We start from the raw sequence: 17633 nt of genomic DNA on the forward strand, positions 1-17633 counted from the left end.
CGGCGGGCAGCGCCCGGCGAAGCGCTCCCGCTCTCCGCCGGCTCCCGGAAAGGAGGAGAAGTCCGCGCCGCCCCGCTCGGATTGGGGGGGCCGGGGGGGAAGCCGCGGCGCGGAGCGGCCGAGCCTTTTCCCTCGGCGCGCGTCTCCGCTGCCGGCCTCCCTGGCGAGAGCTTCCCCCCGACTTTCTTCCGCGAAACCCCCCCCCCCACACACACACACCCGCACCACAAAAAAAGCCCCCCACCCCCCACCCCACGCCGCCGCCCCTCCACCCCGGGGTCCGTCGCGCCCTGCGCTCTCACTGCCCGATCATGCAGGCCATTTTGCAGGCGACGGCCGAGATGAGAGCGGCCCCTCGCCCGCTGCCTTCCTCCGACTGGATGAAGGTGATGTCGCAGCCCGGCGTCAGCTGCCGTACGGTGGCGTGGAACCGGTCTTTGAAGCTGCCGGGAGGGAGAAAAAGCAGGGTCAAGGCTGAGGGAAATGGCGGCGGCGAGGAGGAGGAGGAGAGAGGCCGAGGCGGGAGGAAGGGGCCTTCACCTGGGATGGAGCTTGTAAACGGAGCCGTCGACTCCCACGGTGATTTTGAGGGTGTCCTGGCTCCGGCTTTCCCGCATGCGGTTGATGACGCCGGCCAGCCCGGCCGAGCACATCTGGGCTGCCCGGGTGGAGACGCTCTCGCAGACCATCCGCACAATGTCACAGTCCGTCCCCGAGGGCAGCAGCTCGAAGGCCGTCAGGATGTTGTAGATCTGCTTGCGGTCGCCCGAGTCACTGGCAGGGGGAACAGAGGGACGTGTTGGCCACGGTGAGGTGGGATACAAGGAGTCCCATGGGGGCTGCAGGCTGGGGGGGGGCAGGCTGGGGGGGGGTGATGCAATGGGAGACCCCAGTGTGAAGGGGCTGGTGGGTGATGGGACAGGGGACCCTGATATAAGGCAACCAGAGAGGGCTAGTGTGGGGTGATGGGACAAGGGACCTCATGTGGGGCAGCTGGAGAGGGCTGTTGTGGTGTGATTGGATGGGAGACACCAATATGTGGCAGCTGGAGAAGGCTGGGATGGGGTGCTGAGGTGGGAGACCCCATGTGAGAGAGCTGGTGTGGGCAGGGGACCCCAATTTGGGGCATCCAGAGCTGCTTGGTGTGGGGTGATGGGACAAAAGACCCCAATTTGGGGCATCCAGAGCTGCCTGATGTAGGGTGACAGCACAAAAGACCCCAATTTGGGGCATCTAGAGCTCCCCAATGTGGTGTGACAGCACAGAAGACCCCAATTTGGGGCATCTAGAGCTGCCCGATGTGGTGTGACAGGACAGAAGATCCCAAACTGGGGAAGCTGGAGCCAGCTGGCATGGGGGTCCCGGCCCGGTGCGGCCCCGATACCTCTCGATCTGCGACACGAAGCGGGTTTCGAAGGTGCCGCGGGTCTTGAGCTTCTCGGAGGCCTCGCCGTTGAAGAGCAGGTTCTCGTCGACGAGCTTCAGCAGCACCAGCCGGACGATCTCCCCCATGTACTTGCCGCCGATGATCTTCTCATAGCTGGGGGGTAAGCGAGAGGGCGGTGACCGTCAGAGCGGCCAGCCGGGGAGGGCTGGGGCCGCGCGCCGGCCGGATGGGGCGAGCCTCATCCCTGTGACGAACTGCTCCAGCCTCAGCTAAGCCCGCCGGGGCGGGCGAAGGAAACCGGGAAGGAGACGGAGGAAGGGACGTGGCCAAGGAGAAGCCTGGCGACGGCGAGAGGGGGATTGCGACCGTATCTGTCATCTTCCTTACAGCTGCTGACCGGGGTTAAGTGAGGTCTCGTCCACCACGCGGTCGTACTCCAGCAGGAACTCGTCGAGCTCCCCCGAGGCGCCGAACGCGCCCCACTCCGTGTTCACGCACATCCTCCCCTCGTCGCCCTCCACCAGCTCCACGTTGTGCATCTCCTCCATGTAGCAGGCGTTGCAGCCCGTGCCTGCGGGAAGGGAGATGTGGTTGGGGACATGTGGTTGGGGACGGGCGGTGGGGACGCCCCCCCCACCTCCCACCCTGCGGGCTGCGGCGCTCCGACTGAGCCCCAACGCAGAGTTTTTTTTTTTTTGGAGGGGGACCTGACGTATCGAAGGCGCAGATCCCCCCGCCTTGGACCCGGCTTCAGCCCCTGCAAGGCCGTCCCTCCTCCTCCTCCTCCTCCTCCTCCTCCTCCTCCTCCTCCGGAGCAGCTCGATAAACAGGCCGGCACCACCGGCGCGGTGTTTACCCAGGCAGAGGGGAATCCGCAGGCCGGCTCGAGGAGCCCAGATGGCCGCTTCGCTGACGGCACTAAATATAGAGCCCAACTGCTCCTGTCCGCTTGCCCCAGGGGTGGGAAGAAGCCCGCACGGCCCTGACGCGGCATCAAACCCTTCCCCACCTCCCCAGGTTCCCCAGCATGGCAAGGACCAAGCGTTACGTGGTCAAGGTTGGACCTCCAGCCGCTTCCCACCGGCCTCGGCTCAGCCATGGCAACTATGTGATGTGCCGGAGGCAGCGGGATCCTGCAGAAAGGAGATCCCTCCGGGGACGGAGAGAGGGACCCGTGTCCCGTGTGAACACCTCCTGGATGCACCAGGAAAATATCCCAGTGCAGCAGACGTTTCCAGGGTCCCAGGTGGGCTGGGTGACAACCTGCCTCCAGCAGCCACGCTCACCCCTTGGTGTCCCTCAAAAAGGACAAGTCCTGGCATGCAGCACGAGCAGGACAGGAGCAGTGGGAGCCTGGCCGGGGCGGGGGGATGCTCTGCCCCGGGAAAGGTCCCTCCTGTTGCCCCTCGCCTGCCACGTGTCCCCGTGCTGGCGCGAAGGGGTCGTCTTACCCACAATCATCCCAACCTCGCACCGGTGATCTTCGTAGTAGCACGAAATCATCGTAGCCACCGTGTCGTTCACCATCGCGACCACATCCATCTCGAAATCCTGCGGCGGAGAGAAAGCGGCTGAGCTCTCGCAGCAGCAGGTGGGTCCCCTCTCGGGGTGTGTGTTTGTAGGGGAGGGACACCAGCGGGGTCATCTGTCCCCACGGGGCATCCCAGACGAGTGGCAGGGTGCCTCTGGTGAGACGAGGTGAGGACGGAGGGGTGGGTGCCAACTTGCGTGAACAGCACAAACTGTACGATCATCTCACCCCTCGCCGTTTGATGGCGTCTCTCAGGAGCCCGACGACGTTGTTGCCTTCCGCGCCGGAGGCTTTGAAGCCCTTGGTCCAATTCAGAAGGATCCCCTGGGACGAGGGTAAGACAGAGAGACAGCATGAGTGGCCGGCAGGGATGTCCCCTTTGCTGCCTGGATGCCACCCTGCGAACCCTTCACCTTGTCGATGTCCTCGTGCCGCACGGGGAAGGAGAAGGTGAAGCCCAGGGGCAGCTTTTTGTGCTTCATCTGGTGCTTGTCCAAGAAGTCGGAGATGCACTCGGAGATGTAGTCGAAAAGCTGGAAGAGAGCAGGCTGAGCCCATCGCCAATGGCTGCCTCGGTGCAGGGCAAACCCTCCCAGGAGACGGTGGGATGCCACCATCCCCGTCACCATGCGCAGTCACATCCCCCTGCCATGGCCTCTGGCAGCTGGAGGGGTGATGGGACGTGGTCCCGGTGTGCCCACCAACGTGCACTAGCCCAGGGCTTTGAGACGGAGCGTTTCTCACTCCTCTCTGGCTCCGGCTGAGCAAGGTCAGGGCAGTGTGGAGAAGGCTTTGCCACGAGCTGTGGGATGCTGTCCCTAGCTCGCCTCTGGCACAGGGGTGGCATCTGAAGGGGATGCTTTCAGCAGGTCTCCAACCCTGCTCACACTCCTCCAAGCCTCCCAAACCCAGACACAGCTGCATCTTGACACGGGAGGGGTGGAGATACCTGCTCTCCCCAACCTGCATTTGGCAGATTGACATTTGCACCCAAAACCACCTCAATTCGACCCGTTTCTCTTCTCTCAGCTGGGGTAGCTGGAGGTGCACAACATGGTGTCTCCCTGCCCGCTCATAGGGACCCCTCCAGCGCCGTCCCACGTGCACCACGCTCCCATCTCGCCGCTCCTGGAGCCGGAGGCGGCAAGGCGGAGCCAAGGCAGCAGTGCAGGCGCCCGGGGCTGGCTCAAGCTCACCATCTCGGCCGTCCCCGTCATGGCGTCCTCAGGGATGGAGTACATCTGGTGCTTCGTCTTCACTTTCCACTGCCCTTCCTCGCCCTCGCCCACTTTGACCAGCATCACGCGGAAATTGGTGCCGCCCAGGTCCAGTGAGAGGAAGTCTCCGACCTCTGCAATGCCAGAGGGGACAAACACGGCTGGCTCAGGGCCTCCTGCCACGAGGCGCCGGGAACGGGGCCCATCCGGCCCGGCGCTGCCGTACCTGAGCCCTCCGGCGTGGAGCGCACGTAGGTAGGCAGCATTTTGACGGAGGCTTCCTCGTGCGTCTCCAGCTTGAGCCCGCGGTCCATTTCTTTCTGCATGCGGTACATGACCTTCTTCAGGTCTTCCTCCTTGAGCCGAAACTCCGACAGGATCTGATCCACCTGCGGCGGGAAAAACGGAGTCATTCGGGGGAAACGGGGATCGGGGACGTGGGCAGCCCCCGGGAGCAGCCGACAACAGCACTGCAATCAACCAGCACAGTTTTCCCTTCGCCCGGCCCTGTTTTTCCCCACGGACATACAGATCCCCTGAATCAGCTTATCCTCAATCCATCGTTCCCGTCTCCAACAGCGGCCACAAGTGGACGCTTCGGGAGGATGCCGCGGGCCGCGTCCTCCCGCGTCGCCCGCCGGCTCCCCACGAGCGGCGCGCGGCAGGGATGGGATCGCAGCGCGGATAGAAAGAGCACTCTCGGGAAGCGCGGCCCGGCCCGCCGCCGGGAAGAGGCGCAGGGCCTGCTCGGAGGCAGCGCCCGGCAGTCGAGATCCGTGTTTGCCCTTACGTAGCAACCTCCGGCCTCCATTAGCCGCGCGCAGCACGTAATCGAGGGCAGGCAGCCCCGGGGCTGTCAGATGGAGCCGGGGTGGGGGGGAAGAGAGGAGCTTTCCGCTCTGCCGGCCAGATGTAGCCGGAGGCATTAGAGGCCTCATTAGTCACCGGGAGCCGGGCACGCTCCAAACGCTCCGGCTGCGCTTTTCGTCTCCCCGACGGCTGTTTGCCTCGAGGCCGCGGCTTTGCTTTTCGGGCTGGGCGACGCGGCACGGAGCACACGGGTCTCCCTTCCCGAGGGGATGCCTCCGAGGGGTGCCGGCCACCGCGTGGCCCCGAAGCGAAGGTCAGCTGCCGGCCCCGCTGCGCCGGAGCCCAGAGCAGGCTGCAAACGTCACCCCGTGCCAGCTCGGGCGCGTGGTGGTCTTCGTCTCTGTGCCCGTCCTTCTCTAACTCCCCACGGCACAAATTAAGGCCAAATCTCCCTTCCCGTCTGTTGGGAGCACTGGGGACGGACCCTCCGTGCTCCAGATCCGTCTGCAGACACCTGGAGGTGGTCTTGGCCATCACCCACAAGCAAGGGGAAACCCAGCACCTCTAAGAAAAACCTGAGACCCTCCCGAGCATTTCCCAAGGTCCATCCGTGCCGAAGCCTGGCTGAAAACCCTGAGCTGCAGGAGGCCGCAAAGCGAGGCCGGGGGCACGAAGGAGACGGGGCGGCCCGAGGAAACACTGCGGAGGCGGGTTTCCCCGGCAGTGATGCCATCCTGAAGGCGTTCTGCCTAGGAAATTCCTGCAGGGAAAAACATCCGGCGGGAGCCACCCGCTTCGCCCAGCACCAGAGACGGCGCCCGGAGGCATTCAGCGCCCTGCAAGGCGGCAGCTGGCCCACGGCGCCGTTCAGCACGCCAACGCCGAAGCCGCCCCGCCGTGGCGAGCGCCGCGCGCCTGGCAGAGGCCCCGTCCCGGCTGCGGATGCCCGAGAGCCATGGCGGAAGCTCCAGGGCTCATTTTCCCTACTTTTCTCCGATGGTTTTCAAATCTCAGGCAATGTACAGCCCAGTTCCTCCTTCCTCTCATCTCCAGCATGAGGGATTCGGGGTTCCTTGAGCTCAGTATGACTCTTTCCAGGGGACCGAAACAGGCTCTCAGCTTTCTGAGGCAACAATTTGGTTTCGCCTTTCCCGCAAAGAGAGAAAAGCTGTAAATCACGAGGCCAAAAGCCATCTCGGAGGCCTGGTGGTGATGTCCTGACGCTGGCTCCTGCCCGCTGGCACCTGCGCCGTCCGCGTGTGTCCCCCGGCATCCCCTGGGCCTGCCGGTCCACACCGGGGGCTTCTCGGTGTCCTCATCCAAGCCATGGCCCTGAGGAGCTCTCCGGCTGGGAGAGGAGGGAGCTGGGAGCAATTCCCAGTGTGGGTCCTCAGATCCATCTGGGCTCTGGTCCCTCTGCTCCTGCGTAGTGTCTCCATTGCGGTGATTCGGGACCTATCTCATCCCGGGCAGCTGAATCCCACAGAACCATCTGAAAATCCTTCTCCTGCCCTAAAGCCTTCCCGGCTTCCCTGGCCGCGAGGAGCGTCCCTCGGGACGTCGGGTGGGAAAACGCCGGCAGACGCGAAGCCGGGAGGTGGGACGCGCCGCGGCGGGATGCAGGCATTCGCGGAAGAGCCGTGGCGCAGCAGCTCGTGGCCGGAGAGCACCTCGCCTCGCGGCGGCACCCAGAGTGTCCGAGACTGAGCCATCCTTCCTCCTCCTCTCCCGACTCTCACCATCGCTCTTCCTCACCCTCTTCGCTTTCCCTTTTCCAGCGAGACGCGGCGCCGCGTGGTCATCCCAGGAGTTTGAAGCCGGAACAAAGCCTCCGCATCGGGGGAGGCTGCTGCCAAATCCCGGTGGGATCCCGGGACGCCGGAGAGCATCCCGGCTCCAATTTGGGCGCCGCGAGGAAAAGAGGGAGGCGGACCCCGCTCCGAAGCGGTCGACGGAGGGAAATCAGGACTGTTGAATGGGGAAAAGAGCAGCCCCCACCCTTCCAAGCCGGGATTCGGGAGCTGGGGCGGGATGCTGGCAACAACGGAGACGGAGGAGGAGGAGGAAAAGGGGGGGAGGAGGAGGAGGAGGAGGGAGGCTCTTACCTTCTCCCTTTTGGAGCTCTCCATCCTGGTTCTGTGATCCAGCATGGGGGCAGCCGTCGGCACGGGGCGGCCTGCGGGCAAAGGCGTCCTGCCGGTGCTCGGCAGCTCCCGTCTCACTCAGCCGGCAGACGCTCCACTTTCGTCGTCTTTTTTTTTTTAAAAAAAAAAATTTGATGTCGTTCAGGGCTTTTTGGGGCCGGAGCTATTTTTTTTGGGGGGGGGAGGTTACTTCATGGCCCCCGGGGAGAGGGGCCGCGCGGCCCGCATGGCGGGGCCCCGGGCGACGGGGCGCCGCCGGCTAAAGCGTCGCGGAAAGCGGCTCGCCCCGACGCTCGCCGCCACCATGGGATTGGGCCCACGCGCACGTGCGCTCCGGCGCTCCGGCCCCGGTTTTCCCGAGCCCGGCCAGCCAGGATGCGGAGGCCGCGGGGCGGCCGGACGGAGCGGGGCGGCCGGACGAGCGAGGCTCGGCCCCGGCGCCCTCCCGTTGTCATACCAACGGCTCCGAGGAGCCGGCGGCGGCAGCGGCAAGCACTCCAGCGCGGGGCTTAGCAACCCGGCCGGCTCCCATGGAGACGGGGGGCCGAGCGGGCCGCCGCCGCCCGCCGGCAAAGGCAGAGGCGTGGGGGGAGAGCGCCGGGGGGTCTCGCCCCATAGGGGCGTCCCCGCCCCACAGACTGGGGGGGCGGCGGCGGGGCGGCTCCGAGCCTCGGGGAGAGGCCAGCTCCGTAACTGGGGTTGCCCACACCACAGCGGGGGGTCGCCCCACGGAGGCGTGCTGCTCCGTTGCCATGGGGGAGGTCTTGCCCCACAGGCAGGGCCTTGCCCCACAGGGAGAAGTCAGCCCTATAGGCACGTGCCCATGCCATAGTGGGGGGGGGGGGCGATCTCACCCCACAGGAAGGGCCTTGCCCCACACAGAGAGGTCAGCCCTATAGGCACGTGCCCATGACATGGGGGGGGGGGGGTCTCACCCCACAGGAGGGGCCTTGCCCCACACAGAGAGGTCAGCCCTATAGGCACGTGCCCATGACATGGGGGGGGTCTCACCCCACGGGAGGGGCCTTGCCCCACACAGAGAGGTCAGCCCTATAGGCACGTGCCCATGACATGGGGGGGGGTCTCACCCCACGGGAGGGGCCTTGCCCCACACAGAGAGGTCAGCCCTATAGGCACGTGCCCATGACATGGACAGGGAGGTCTCACCCACAGGAGGGGCCTTGCCCCACATGGAGAAGCCAGCCCTACAGGCACGTGCCCATGCTATAGGGGGTCTCACCCATGGAGGGGCCTTGCCCCACATGGAAGGGCCAGCCCTATACACCTGCCTACGCCATTGTGGGGGGTGCATCACCGCCCCATGCGGGGTCCCCACCCCACACCCAGAGGGGTCTCACCCCACATCAGGGCTTGTCCCCTGGGGGAAGGCCAGCCCCACACATGAGTCCTGCTCCATGCCGGGGGGGGGTCCCCCCTGGCTACGGAGAGGGGTCTGCGCGCCCCCCCCCCCCCGCCTTCCGCGCACAGGCTGCTGGGATAGATTGCCCCCTACTGGAGGGGTGTAGCGGCAGTTGCGCCCCCATGATGTCAAGGCGGCGCTGATTGGCCGCTGATCCTGGAGGCGGGACCGGGGAGGCGGTGGGCGTGGCCCATGCGAGAGGCGGGCGCTCATTGGCCTAAGCGCTGAGGGGGGTGGGTGGTGGGAGGAGCGCAGCGGTGGCTGGCGCGTGCGCAGAGGGGGCGAGGCCCCGTGGCAGTTGCCCGGGGCTAGTGCTAGTTCCGGTCGGTACGTTTCTGCTTCCGGGTCGCAGCCGGTGCCCTGGCGGCCGCCCGCCTCCTCACAGCGACTTCCGGAGGCGCCTGGGCAGGACGCGGGTACGGGGCGGCCGAGGGCCGGACTCGAGCCGAGCCGAGCCGGACCGGACCGGACCGGCCGGGCCCGGGGCGGGGTAGATCAGGGAGTATCAGGGTTGGAGCGGGGCGGTGCCAGGCTTAGGCCGGGCCCGGAGGGAGCGGGCCCGGGAGCTGCGTTAGGCTGGGGCCGGGGGACGGGAAGCTGCAGTGGGGGACGGGGTTTGGGCGTGGGGAGGCCGGGCCGGGTGGGGGTTGCGATTGCCTGGGGTGCCGTGGGCGTGGGGAGCTGTGGTAGCCCCGCTGGGGGCTGGCCGAGCCGGGGGGTGGGAGGGGGGCGGGTCTGGCCACCCCGGGGGAAATCCGGGGCGGGGGGGTGGACTAAGTCGGGGGGGGGGGCAGATGATTGCAGGGGTGCGGCCAAAAGCAAGGTCTGGGCAAAACCTGGTGGAGGCCTCGGCCAAGAAGGTGTGTGTGTGTGGGGGGGAGCAGATGAGGATCCAGGTGTCTCACCTGGGTCTCTTCTCCTCCCTCGCCCAGGTCAGCGGGAGACGCCACGATGAGGCTTTACAGTCTAAGTGTCCTTTACAAAGGCGACCCCAAAGTGCATTTACTGAAAGCTGCCTACGACGTCTCCACTTTCAACTTCTTCCAGAGGTCTAGGTGGGTCCGTGAAGCACCAGGTCCTCGGGGTGGGGGGAGGACCTGGGGGCTGCGCAGCTGACGTGTGGCTTGAGCAGCGCCTCGGGGAGGGGGAGCAGGCTTCCCTTCCCCATTTCGCTGCCCTTCCAGCCTCATTAGGGATGAGTTGCTTGGATGTGGTGGCAACGGTAATACGCTTGTGAGGATGAACGTGCCCAGAACAGAGATGCTTGGACAGGGTGCTCAGGACTCTTTATGTTCCTGTGACCCAGGACAGACAGTCGCACAGTTTAGCTTTACAAAATCCACTCTGAGCGATCTTTGAGCCTAACGGGGGAAATGAGGTTTCGTTTTCTTCCCGAAAGATACTCAGGAACCCAAACAAGACGCAGGCTCAGTAATTTTTCCGTTGCGTCAGAATGACAAAACGTGGGTGCAGTGAAACACCCTATGTGCTAGCATGAGTTATTCTCCCAAGAGTAAGTGCCTAAACCTGCTAGTCACAGAGGCTTCTTGGGCGTGAGAGGCAAGTGGGAGGTGGCTTGTGTTTGTGTCAGACTAATAAGGCTTGTGCGACAGCTTTGGGAACTGGTATCTTTTTATTTTGATGTTTGTCTAAGAATAAACTTTTTCCCAGCCCACCAATCCCTGCTTGGGATATTTGAGTGGGGTTCTGACAGCTCAGGATGAGCCTGTTGAGTGCTAAACACTAATCCTGGCTTCCTGTCATCCTGCTGAGTGACGGCTCTCTGCAAAATCCGTGTGTGCAAAGAGATCGTGGAGGTCTTTGAGCAACTGTCCCTGCATTTGCAGAGGCCTTGCCCTTTGGAGGCAGAGAGGAGCTCCCAAAAGCAGCTAGAGAGCTGTAAAAGAAAGCAGATGCCTGTTGCAAAACAAGCAAAAAAAAAAAAATTTTTTTTGTTTCCCAGTCCCCTGGTTCCAGATGATAAAGGCTTTAGGAAATATTCACCTACAGGACTCCAATTTTCCATGCCTGGTCCCTGCCAAGATTTTATTGAAGTCTTGAGCACATTTGTTTCTGCAGTTCCAGTGATAAAAGGAAAATACTTTAGTACGGTTGCCTCAAAAATATTCTCTTAGCCAAATCTGTGAGAGGAATAAACGAGCTGTGACAGTTCTGCCAGCTCACATGCTTGAAGATGGGTTGTGCTCGGTGAAGTAATCTCTTAAAAACCCAAATCGCTTCATAATCACAGTTCTTGTTTTTCCAAAGCCCAGTGAAGTTCACTGCATGGTTTTGCTGTCTGATAGGGCAGAGGAGCTGCGGAAACAGCAGCTGTTTTCTCCTTGCTTGCTGCAGAAAAGGAGGGAAAAAAAAAAAAACAGATCCTGTAACGCGTGTTAAGATGCTGCTGCCTTGTGGAACAGGCCGTGAGCCCTCGCGTAGGTGGGAAGGCAGAGAGCTCTCTGTTCACCCCCTTCAGCAACTGCACTGCCTTCGCGCTCCCTAAATGCACTTATTTATTCGTTAAAAGTCTTTGCAGTGGACAGCAGTGCCATCTGGGTTGAAATCAGCTGGGGAGGGGGGAGAGGTGCTGGTATTAGAGTAGGGCAGCCCGTTCGTGCTGAAACGGAAGTGTATGAGCAGCCTAGCTGACTCCGGAGGGTCTGCGTGCGCGTCTGTGGGAGCACAGCCTCGACAGGACGTTTAAGGGACGATTAACCTGAATTCAGGCTAAAACGTTGTGTGTGCGCAGCTGGTGCAGCCTTTTGGTTCTGTAAAACTGCCAGAGCGTTGGGTTTGGGCTTTGAATTCGTGATAAACTTGGTTGTTTCCTGCGAGATGTGAGAATCTGCTGAAAGGAGGGGCAGGAGTTGGGGGTGTCGGGGTCCAGCGTGGCTGAGGGGGAGTGAATCGCACCTGATTTCGGATGCTGGTGTGTCTGGCGTGTAATTTGGGATAGGCACCAGGAGCCTGAACAGAACCTCAAGGAATGAAATCTTAGCTGGTCAGTTCTTTGGGGAATAATGTAAAATACTGAAATTGGAAATGCAGAGGCTGGCAGCCGCCTGCAAATCCCCAGACTAGAAGGAATGTTTCTGTCCCCTGTTGCTACCGAAGTTGGATATTAAGAAATCCTCAGGCCAAACTTTCTCTGCCGAGCTTGGAAACCCAGCGTTGCGTTCCGAGAGTGTCTCGGCGGAGCTGACACCTGATCATGTGTTATCTATCTAGGCTGGGAGAAATGCAAAAAAAAATCCCAATATTACATAAATTTGAACAAGCAAATCCCCCTTCTGGACTTGCTGCTGAGAGGGAAGGTAGCTAGAAAAATCTCGGTCTTTGCTTTGACCAGGCGTCTGTATTAAGTTGTGTTTTGCCCCTGTCTTGTCACGTGAAGCTGGGAGAATGAGAACTGTTTGTGTGAAGTGTCTTTAAGCAAACTGTGTTATCTGAACGAGATTAGCTCCTGTGAAAGGTGCCCTCTCTTGTGATTTTCCAGCTGAAGTAGGGGATTTGTAGGCCAGCTTTCATTAATTCCAGGGTGCCCAGGACAGAGCATTGGGGATCAATGGAACGCTGGATTTGTGTTGCACTTGCTCATGTTTTTTGGGGTGCGTTTTGTTATTGTGGGGTGAAGAAAAGCATTTACATGAGAAATCTATTTGTTAAGGCTCAAAAGCGTTAACGGGCCATTTCCAGGCTTGCTCTACCTGGCTTAAGGAAGCTCCTTGCGTAGATTAGCTTCAGATGAAGCTGACATTTCTCTCCCTGCCTCGGCGTGCATGTGGTGCGTTTGCAGGTTAAACGGCCCCTCTCTGACCCTGGTGTCTCCCATAGGAATCGAGTAAAGGCAAAAAGTGCCAGATAAAAGCGTAACGTGTGAGTAGGGGCTGGAGCGCACCTGCAGCTCCTCGCTGTGCAGGAGCAGGGAGGAGCAGTTCACGAGGCAGAGACCAGCTTCGATAGTGTTTCACCTTCTGCCAAATCAACAAAAAGCGGAGCGAGTCTCCCAACACGGCCGTGGGGCTGTGGATGCCGAGCGCCTGTAGCGGAGCCGAGGGTGTTTGGGTTGGGGCTGGGGGGGCTGGAGTTGCGGCTGTGGTTCTGAGCAAGTGCAGAGTCCGACCTCTTGCTGCCTTTTCCCCCGTCCTTCGCCAAGGAAGAGCTGGGGCTAAGTCCCATCGCTGCTACCCCCGTCGTGCATAGTGGGCGGGAGATTCGAGGGCGACCGCCTTTGTGTTCGCAGCGTCCAAGAGTTCATGACCTTCACGAGCCAGCTGATCGTGGAGCGCTCGGAGCTGGGCAGCAGAGCCTCCGTCAAGGAGCAAGGTAAGCGGACGTGCCGCACAAAGCTGAAGGACGCGGGCACGGGGGGGCAGCACGCGGAGCCCGGGGTCCCGAACCACGGCTGTTTCATTCCTTGTGCGTCCGTGAGCCCCCAGAATGAGATCCTGCCTTTCTCTGGGCAAATTTTGCTAAAAGCATGATGTGGCTGAGCTCCGCGAGCGCAGACTACCTGGCTTCTGCCTGGGGCCTGTTGGCGTGTGGGAGGCACCTGGCTCGAAACCAGCCGGAGCGCTGGCCAAATTGCGGGGCGACTGGTGCCTTCTCGGCCCCCGTGCGGAAAACTGAGTAAGACCGGGAAGCCGCCTGACAGGCAGCTGCCGCCTTCGAGCTTCGTTACGCATGGAGCTGTCGGGCTGCGCCCTCGGCTTGCCCGGTTCGTCCTGTCCCCAGCCCACACAGCAGCGACCGTCCCCTGAGGGGCTGCTGCTGTAGCCTGGCCTCCTTCCGCTCTCCTTTGAGCTTCTGCCTTGAAATCCCGGCTCCGTACCCGCCGTGCCCGTGTCTCCAGCCCTGCTGTTGTCTCCCCACCCTACTCCTCGTGCACCCTGAGACGCGCTGGGTGCAGTCCAGAGCTGGCTGCTGCAGCTGCTTTAATGACACTCCTGCTCCAGACTAGTTATGTGTTCAAATCAAGCTGGGTGCTTCCCCTCTATTTTTGTTCAACTACCTGAAAATGTAGCTTCTCATCCGGCACCATGTGACTGGCCAGTGGGCCACAACTTGCTGAAGCACGATTTTGGGCTGATCTTAATCCTCCCTCGAGCCTTTCTGCCAGCCTAATGAAATCATGTGAAATCCTGCTGCTGAATGGAAGGAAGTGTGGTTCACTGCATGTGGAAAAAGTCTTTGGGGCTGCGCAGGAGGAGAAGGGTGCTTGGGAAGGCTCCGGACCTTCCCGCTGCCTGTCTGACACAAACTCTCTGCCCAGAGTACCTCTGCCACGTGTACGTCCGCAATGACGGGCTAGCCGGAGTGGTGATTGCCGATAACGAGTACCCGCAGCGGGTTTGCTTCACCTTGCTGGACAAGGTGAGTGTATGGCTTGGGTGCAGCTCGGGAGGGGACAATCCAGGCGGTCGGGGCTGCGTGTGGATTTTTAGGGGGTTTTCTCCCGATCTTGGTTACCCTGTGACACGGAAATGACCCTCTCTGCTCATTTGGTGGGGGACATCAGAGGTGAGCTGAGCAGAATCTGGCCAGCCTGAAGACTTCTCCTAAGGCCAGGCAATGCAGTGGTCCGGCTTTGCTCTGGCCAGCTGGAGCGGAGCCACCTGGCTCCGTTCTGCCATTAGCCCGGGGCGCTGGCCTCACGAACACCCTGCCCGTGTCGTCTGGCTTGGGTTTTGTGCAGGAAAGCTCCTGGGTGCGTCCGCGCTGCCAGCGTTTTGGGAGGCTGATTATTATGTGTCTGGCCACGCTGGAAAGATCTAGGGCTTTGGGTGCAGTCTGTATCGTGCAGCGTCCAGGACATTCATCTTAACTGGCGTGAGCGCTGAAGCATCAGTCACTCCCTTGACAGGAAAGTTGGGTACTGTCCTTCCCCTTGGCTCATTCAAAAGGGCTTGTCAAGGAGAAAATCCTTCCCAACAGCCATGGCCTTCGGCCCCCTGCAGGCAAAAAAGCCGGACAGGTAGCTACGTGCTTCCTCGTGTTGCAGGTGCTGGATGAATTCTCCAGGCAGGTCAGCAAAACAGACTGGCCTTCGGGATCCCCGGCGACAATCAGCTACGCAGCCTTGGACAGTTACCTCAGTAAATACCAGGTACGGCACCCATCGGGCGCCCTGCGGGGCAGCAGGGGAGAGGGCTGCTGGCGTGGAGGCTGGGAGACCGCCCCTTGTGAACCTAAACCATGATGGTGAGGAGGTCTGGAGAAGCAGAGGCTGAAGCATTAGGCGTTTGCTGGCCTGGGCTTTGCGCCTCCACAGCAATATCTCGCCGTGCAGCCTCCAGCCTGGCCGAGGAGGAGTATGGCCTGCCTTCCTCCATGGGGTGCACGGAGGAGGCTGCCAGCCCAGCACAGTCAGATAACTGGCGGGCTGCTCGCCACCAAGACAGCTCTGTGGTCACTCCGCCCGGCTTCCCTGCCACGGCGTGCAGGCCATCCGCCTGTCCGAGAGTGATCGGCTCGGTCGGATGCCGTGCGGGGGAGATGCGTGGCGTGGCGGAGCGCGGCGGACGCCGTCCCTGCCACGGCGATGCTGAGCCATGTCGTTTCTCCCCTAGAACCCCCGCGAGGCGGATCCGATGACCCGGGTGCAGGCGGAGCTGGACGAGACCAAAATCATCCTGGTGAGGACGGCGCGCGTGCCAGGCCCGCCGCGGCCGCTTGGCTGCAAAACTCCCCCTGCCCTGTCTGCTCGGGGCCTGCGACTCGTGCCGTGCGCGACGCCCTCTCGGGGTGCTCGAGCAGCCGTTCTGGGTGGTCGGATTATTCCCGTTGGGGGAACTGCAGCAGATTCGGAGCACGGACTGAAGTCTAGACTTTCCGCAGCCTCCAGAGGCTGAGAAGATGTGTCTTTATTTTATTTTATTTTTATTTTTTGTCCTGCCTCTGTAGAAGAGCTTTCCCCTTCTCTTTCCGTGGCTGTTCCCTCTCTGGGTTTCCCTTGTTCCTCCCGCGCTGTCTCTATGTGGAGGAAATGTTCCTCATTCATGGTTTCCGCTCTTGCTGCCTGTGGAAAGACCCTCTAACTGCCTCTTCCTCCTACTCAGCTCTGGCACTGTGTCAAACCCTAGACCCTCCTGAGCTGTTTTCTCCTTTTGCTTTTTCCCCTCCGGATTCTCCATCTCCCGGTTGGGCAAAGCGGGATTTTGCTCGCTTGATGTTAGCCAGCCCGGACCTGGTGCCGTGCGAGCTCCCTCTCCCGTTCTCCCGCCTCTGTTCTCCTCTGGGCTGGCTGAGCGCTGCCGTGGGAGCGCTGACCTCCCTCCGTCTCCGCTTCCCTATTTCTCCATCAAGTCTTAGCCCCTTCCGTAATATCCTCGCCTGCCTTCTGCTTTAAATGAGCTACAAGAGCTTGCTGCCTTCCTTGGGGACCCTCTCCTCCTCCGGGTCGTTGCGCTAGTCCTCTCTTTCCCCATCGGAGCTGGAGCGGCCGGAGAAGGACTGAGGCCGGTCTCTTCCCGTGCCCGTGTCGATGCGGTGGCTTATCCACGTTTCGCTCGGGCCTCGGGGAGGGAGCGGTAAGCGCCAACGCCCCCAACCTAGCGCCACTTTCTTTTGGCAGCACAACACCATGGAGTCTCTGCTGGAGCGAGGGGAGAAGCTGGACGACTTGGTATCCAAATCGGAGGTGCTCGGGGCACAGTCGAAAGCCTTCTACAAAACTGTGAGTGCCGCTTTGCCCCCCTCCAGAACTTGGGGGAAGGGCACCCCGGTCCCTGGCAAGCCAGGGAAGGATGGGAGAAACCCCTGAGGGTGATGGATGTGGGTGCCTGGAGTGGAGCCAACGCGGAGAGCCACCGTGCGCTCTCACGTTTGCTGAGGAGCTGTTGGCGCAGCTGGTTTGGGGCTACAAGGGCTGGAGCTCGGTCGCCCCAACGGCGACTGTGGAGCACCTCAGCCTCTTGGTCCAACCGTCCCTGCCCTGGGGCTGGCAGAGGGTGACCCCGATCCCAGCCCCGGGCTCTGGTGGCTGCTGGCACGGGAGGGAAGCGATGGTTGAGGTGCGTCAGCACGGTCAGGCCTCAGAGCTGTGCCACAAGCTGGGTCTCAGGCGGCCCTGGGGCGTTTGACTTCTTTACGAGCTGGGTGGGCTAGAAACGTGCCGGCTCTTTCTGCTGGAGAGGAGAGGAGGGTCCTCACGGACCCAGGCGGGGTTGTGGGTCCCCTCCGAGCTGTGCAGCGAGCTCTGCCAGCAGGTCGCCATGGGGTTTTGTTCTCTCTTCTCAGGCCCGAAAGCAGAACTCGTGCTGTAAAATCATGTGACCCGGACACCTGGGTCTCCTGCTCCGGACCATCAGGCCTTCGCTCCCGTTCAGATCTCAACTGCACCCAGGACAGAAAGCAAAAGACCAAGGGGGGGTTCCCGGGCCTGGGCTGCGCTGCGGAGGCCGGCGCCAGGGCTAGGGCTGGCCTTCCTCGGCACCGCGGGCTCCGATGAGCCGCGGGCTTGGGAGAGCGGCGGAGCCCCGCCGCCCTCGCCCTCCTCGAGGGCAGTTTGGACCACGTCAAGCCCGGCGGCAGGCCGGGTGCTGACTGCTGCCTTTACACTCCTAACACTAGCCAGCGCCTTGGTGTTGCGGCGATGCCAGCCCAGGGGCAGCTGAGGGGCGAGGGAGGGGGGGTTTCTTACACGTTTGTGTCCTAAGGGTGAGCCTGGGGAGGGTGGGAGATGCTGGGGGGGGGGGGAAGGGAAGGAGAGGCGCCTTCCTCTGGTCCTTCGGCTGCTTGGGGAGTGCTCGTCACCCAGTCACCTCCCCTGGCGGCTTTTCCCTGTGCTGGTGAACTGGAAGCTGCGGCCAGCATGGGCCCTCTCACTGGTCCCCGTCCGCTGGGGAAAAGGGGCGAGCGTGGAGCCAAAGGGGCTGCCGGGCGGGGAGGGAGGGGGGCGCGTCGTGGTGGTGGGGGGGCCCTCCCCTTGCTGCAGTGCCGGGTCTTAGGAGCGAGGAGGTGGGTGGTGGGGAAAAAAAGCCCCGGAGGGCGTCCAGGGGCCGCGAAGCGGCACTGCTCCCTGCCCCTTCCTCCTCCTCCTCCTCCACTACAGAAGGGCCAAGCTTTCGCTCGAGATTGTATCGTGATCAATGTTGCCTATCGTTTCCGTGCCGCCGGGCGC

The 17633-nt window shown here is 62.0% G+C and overlaps 3 protein-coding genes across 6 annotated transcripts in view; 1 reads left to right on the plus strand and 2 right to left on the minus strand.

Moving 5' to 3' along the window:
• Window positions 1–17633, minus strand: part of MYL7 (myosin light chain 7) — an 82814-nt gene that overhangs the window by 3340 nt on the left and 61841 nt on the right. The window lies entirely within an intron of this gene.
• On the minus strand, window positions 291–7095 carry GCK (glucokinase). The gene is made up of 10 exons (XM_062596821.1): window positions 7051–7095; window positions 4362–4524; window positions 4115–4269; window positions 3332–3451; window positions 3147–3242; window positions 2839–2938; window positions 1775–1958; window positions 1385–1540; window positions 541–774; window positions 291–443 (listed from the first exon to the last, which is right to left on the minus strand). The coding sequence occupies exons 1-10, from the start codon at window positions 7093–7095 to the stop codon at window positions 299–301; spliced, it is 1398 nt and encodes a 465-aa protein (XP_062452805.1). The 3' UTR covers window positions 291–298.
• On the plus strand, window positions 8820–17136 carry YKT6 (YKT6 v-SNARE homolog). 2 transcript variants are annotated; one of them, XM_062596823.1, is made up of 8 exons: window positions 8820–8925; window positions 9442–9564; window positions 12756–12838; window positions 13785–13885; window positions 14514–14618; window positions 15082–15147; window positions 16086–16187; window positions 16751–17136. In XM_062596823.1, the coding sequence occupies exons 2-8, from the start codon at window positions 9461–9463 to the stop codon at window positions 16784–16786; spliced, it is 597 nt and encodes a 198-aa protein (XP_062452807.1). In that variant the 5' UTR covers window positions 8820–8925; window positions 9442–9460; the 3' UTR covers window positions 16787–17136. The 2 variants fall into 2 exon arrangements, with proteins under 2 accessions (XP_062452807.1, XP_062452808.1); XM_062596824.1 differs by lacking the exon at window positions 8820–8925 and adding an exon at window positions 8947–8999.

This window comes from Rhea pennata, chromosome 28, assembly GCF_028389875.1.
Source record: "Rhea pennata isolate bPtePen1 chromosome 28, bPtePen1.pri, whole genome shotgun sequence".
Taxonomy (NCBI): domain Eukaryota; kingdom Metazoa; phylum Chordata; class Aves; order Rheiformes; family Rheidae; genus Rhea; species Rhea pennata.

Excerpts from the sequence above, each read along its gene's own strand:
- YKT6 (XM_062596823.1), top strand. The coding sequence starts at position 9,461 with ATGAGGCTTTACAGTCTAAGTGTCCTTTACAAAGGCGACCCCAAAGTG. Across the intron at positions 15,148-16,085 it reads ACGAGACCAAAATCATCCTG|CACAACACCATGGAGTCTCT; the intron begins GTGAGGACGGCG and ends TTCTTTTGGCAG. Across the intron at positions 16,188-16,750 it reads CGAAAGCCTTCTACAAAACT|GCCCGAAAGCAGAACTCGTG; the intron begins GTGAGTGCCGCT and ends CTCTCTTCTCAG.
- GCK (XM_062596821.1), bottom strand. The coding sequence starts at position 7,095 with ATGCTGGATCACAGAACCAGGATGGAGAGCTCCAAAAGGGAGAAG. Across the intron at positions 4,270-4,361 it reads CTCCACGCCGGAGGGCTCAG|AGGTCGGAGACTTCCTCTCA; the intron begins GTACGGCAGCGC and ends CTGGCATTGCAG. Across the intron at positions 1,959-2,838 it reads CGAGGTTGGGATGATTGTGG|GCACGGGCTGCAACGCCTGC; the intron begins GTAAGACGACCC and ends CCCTTCCCGCAG.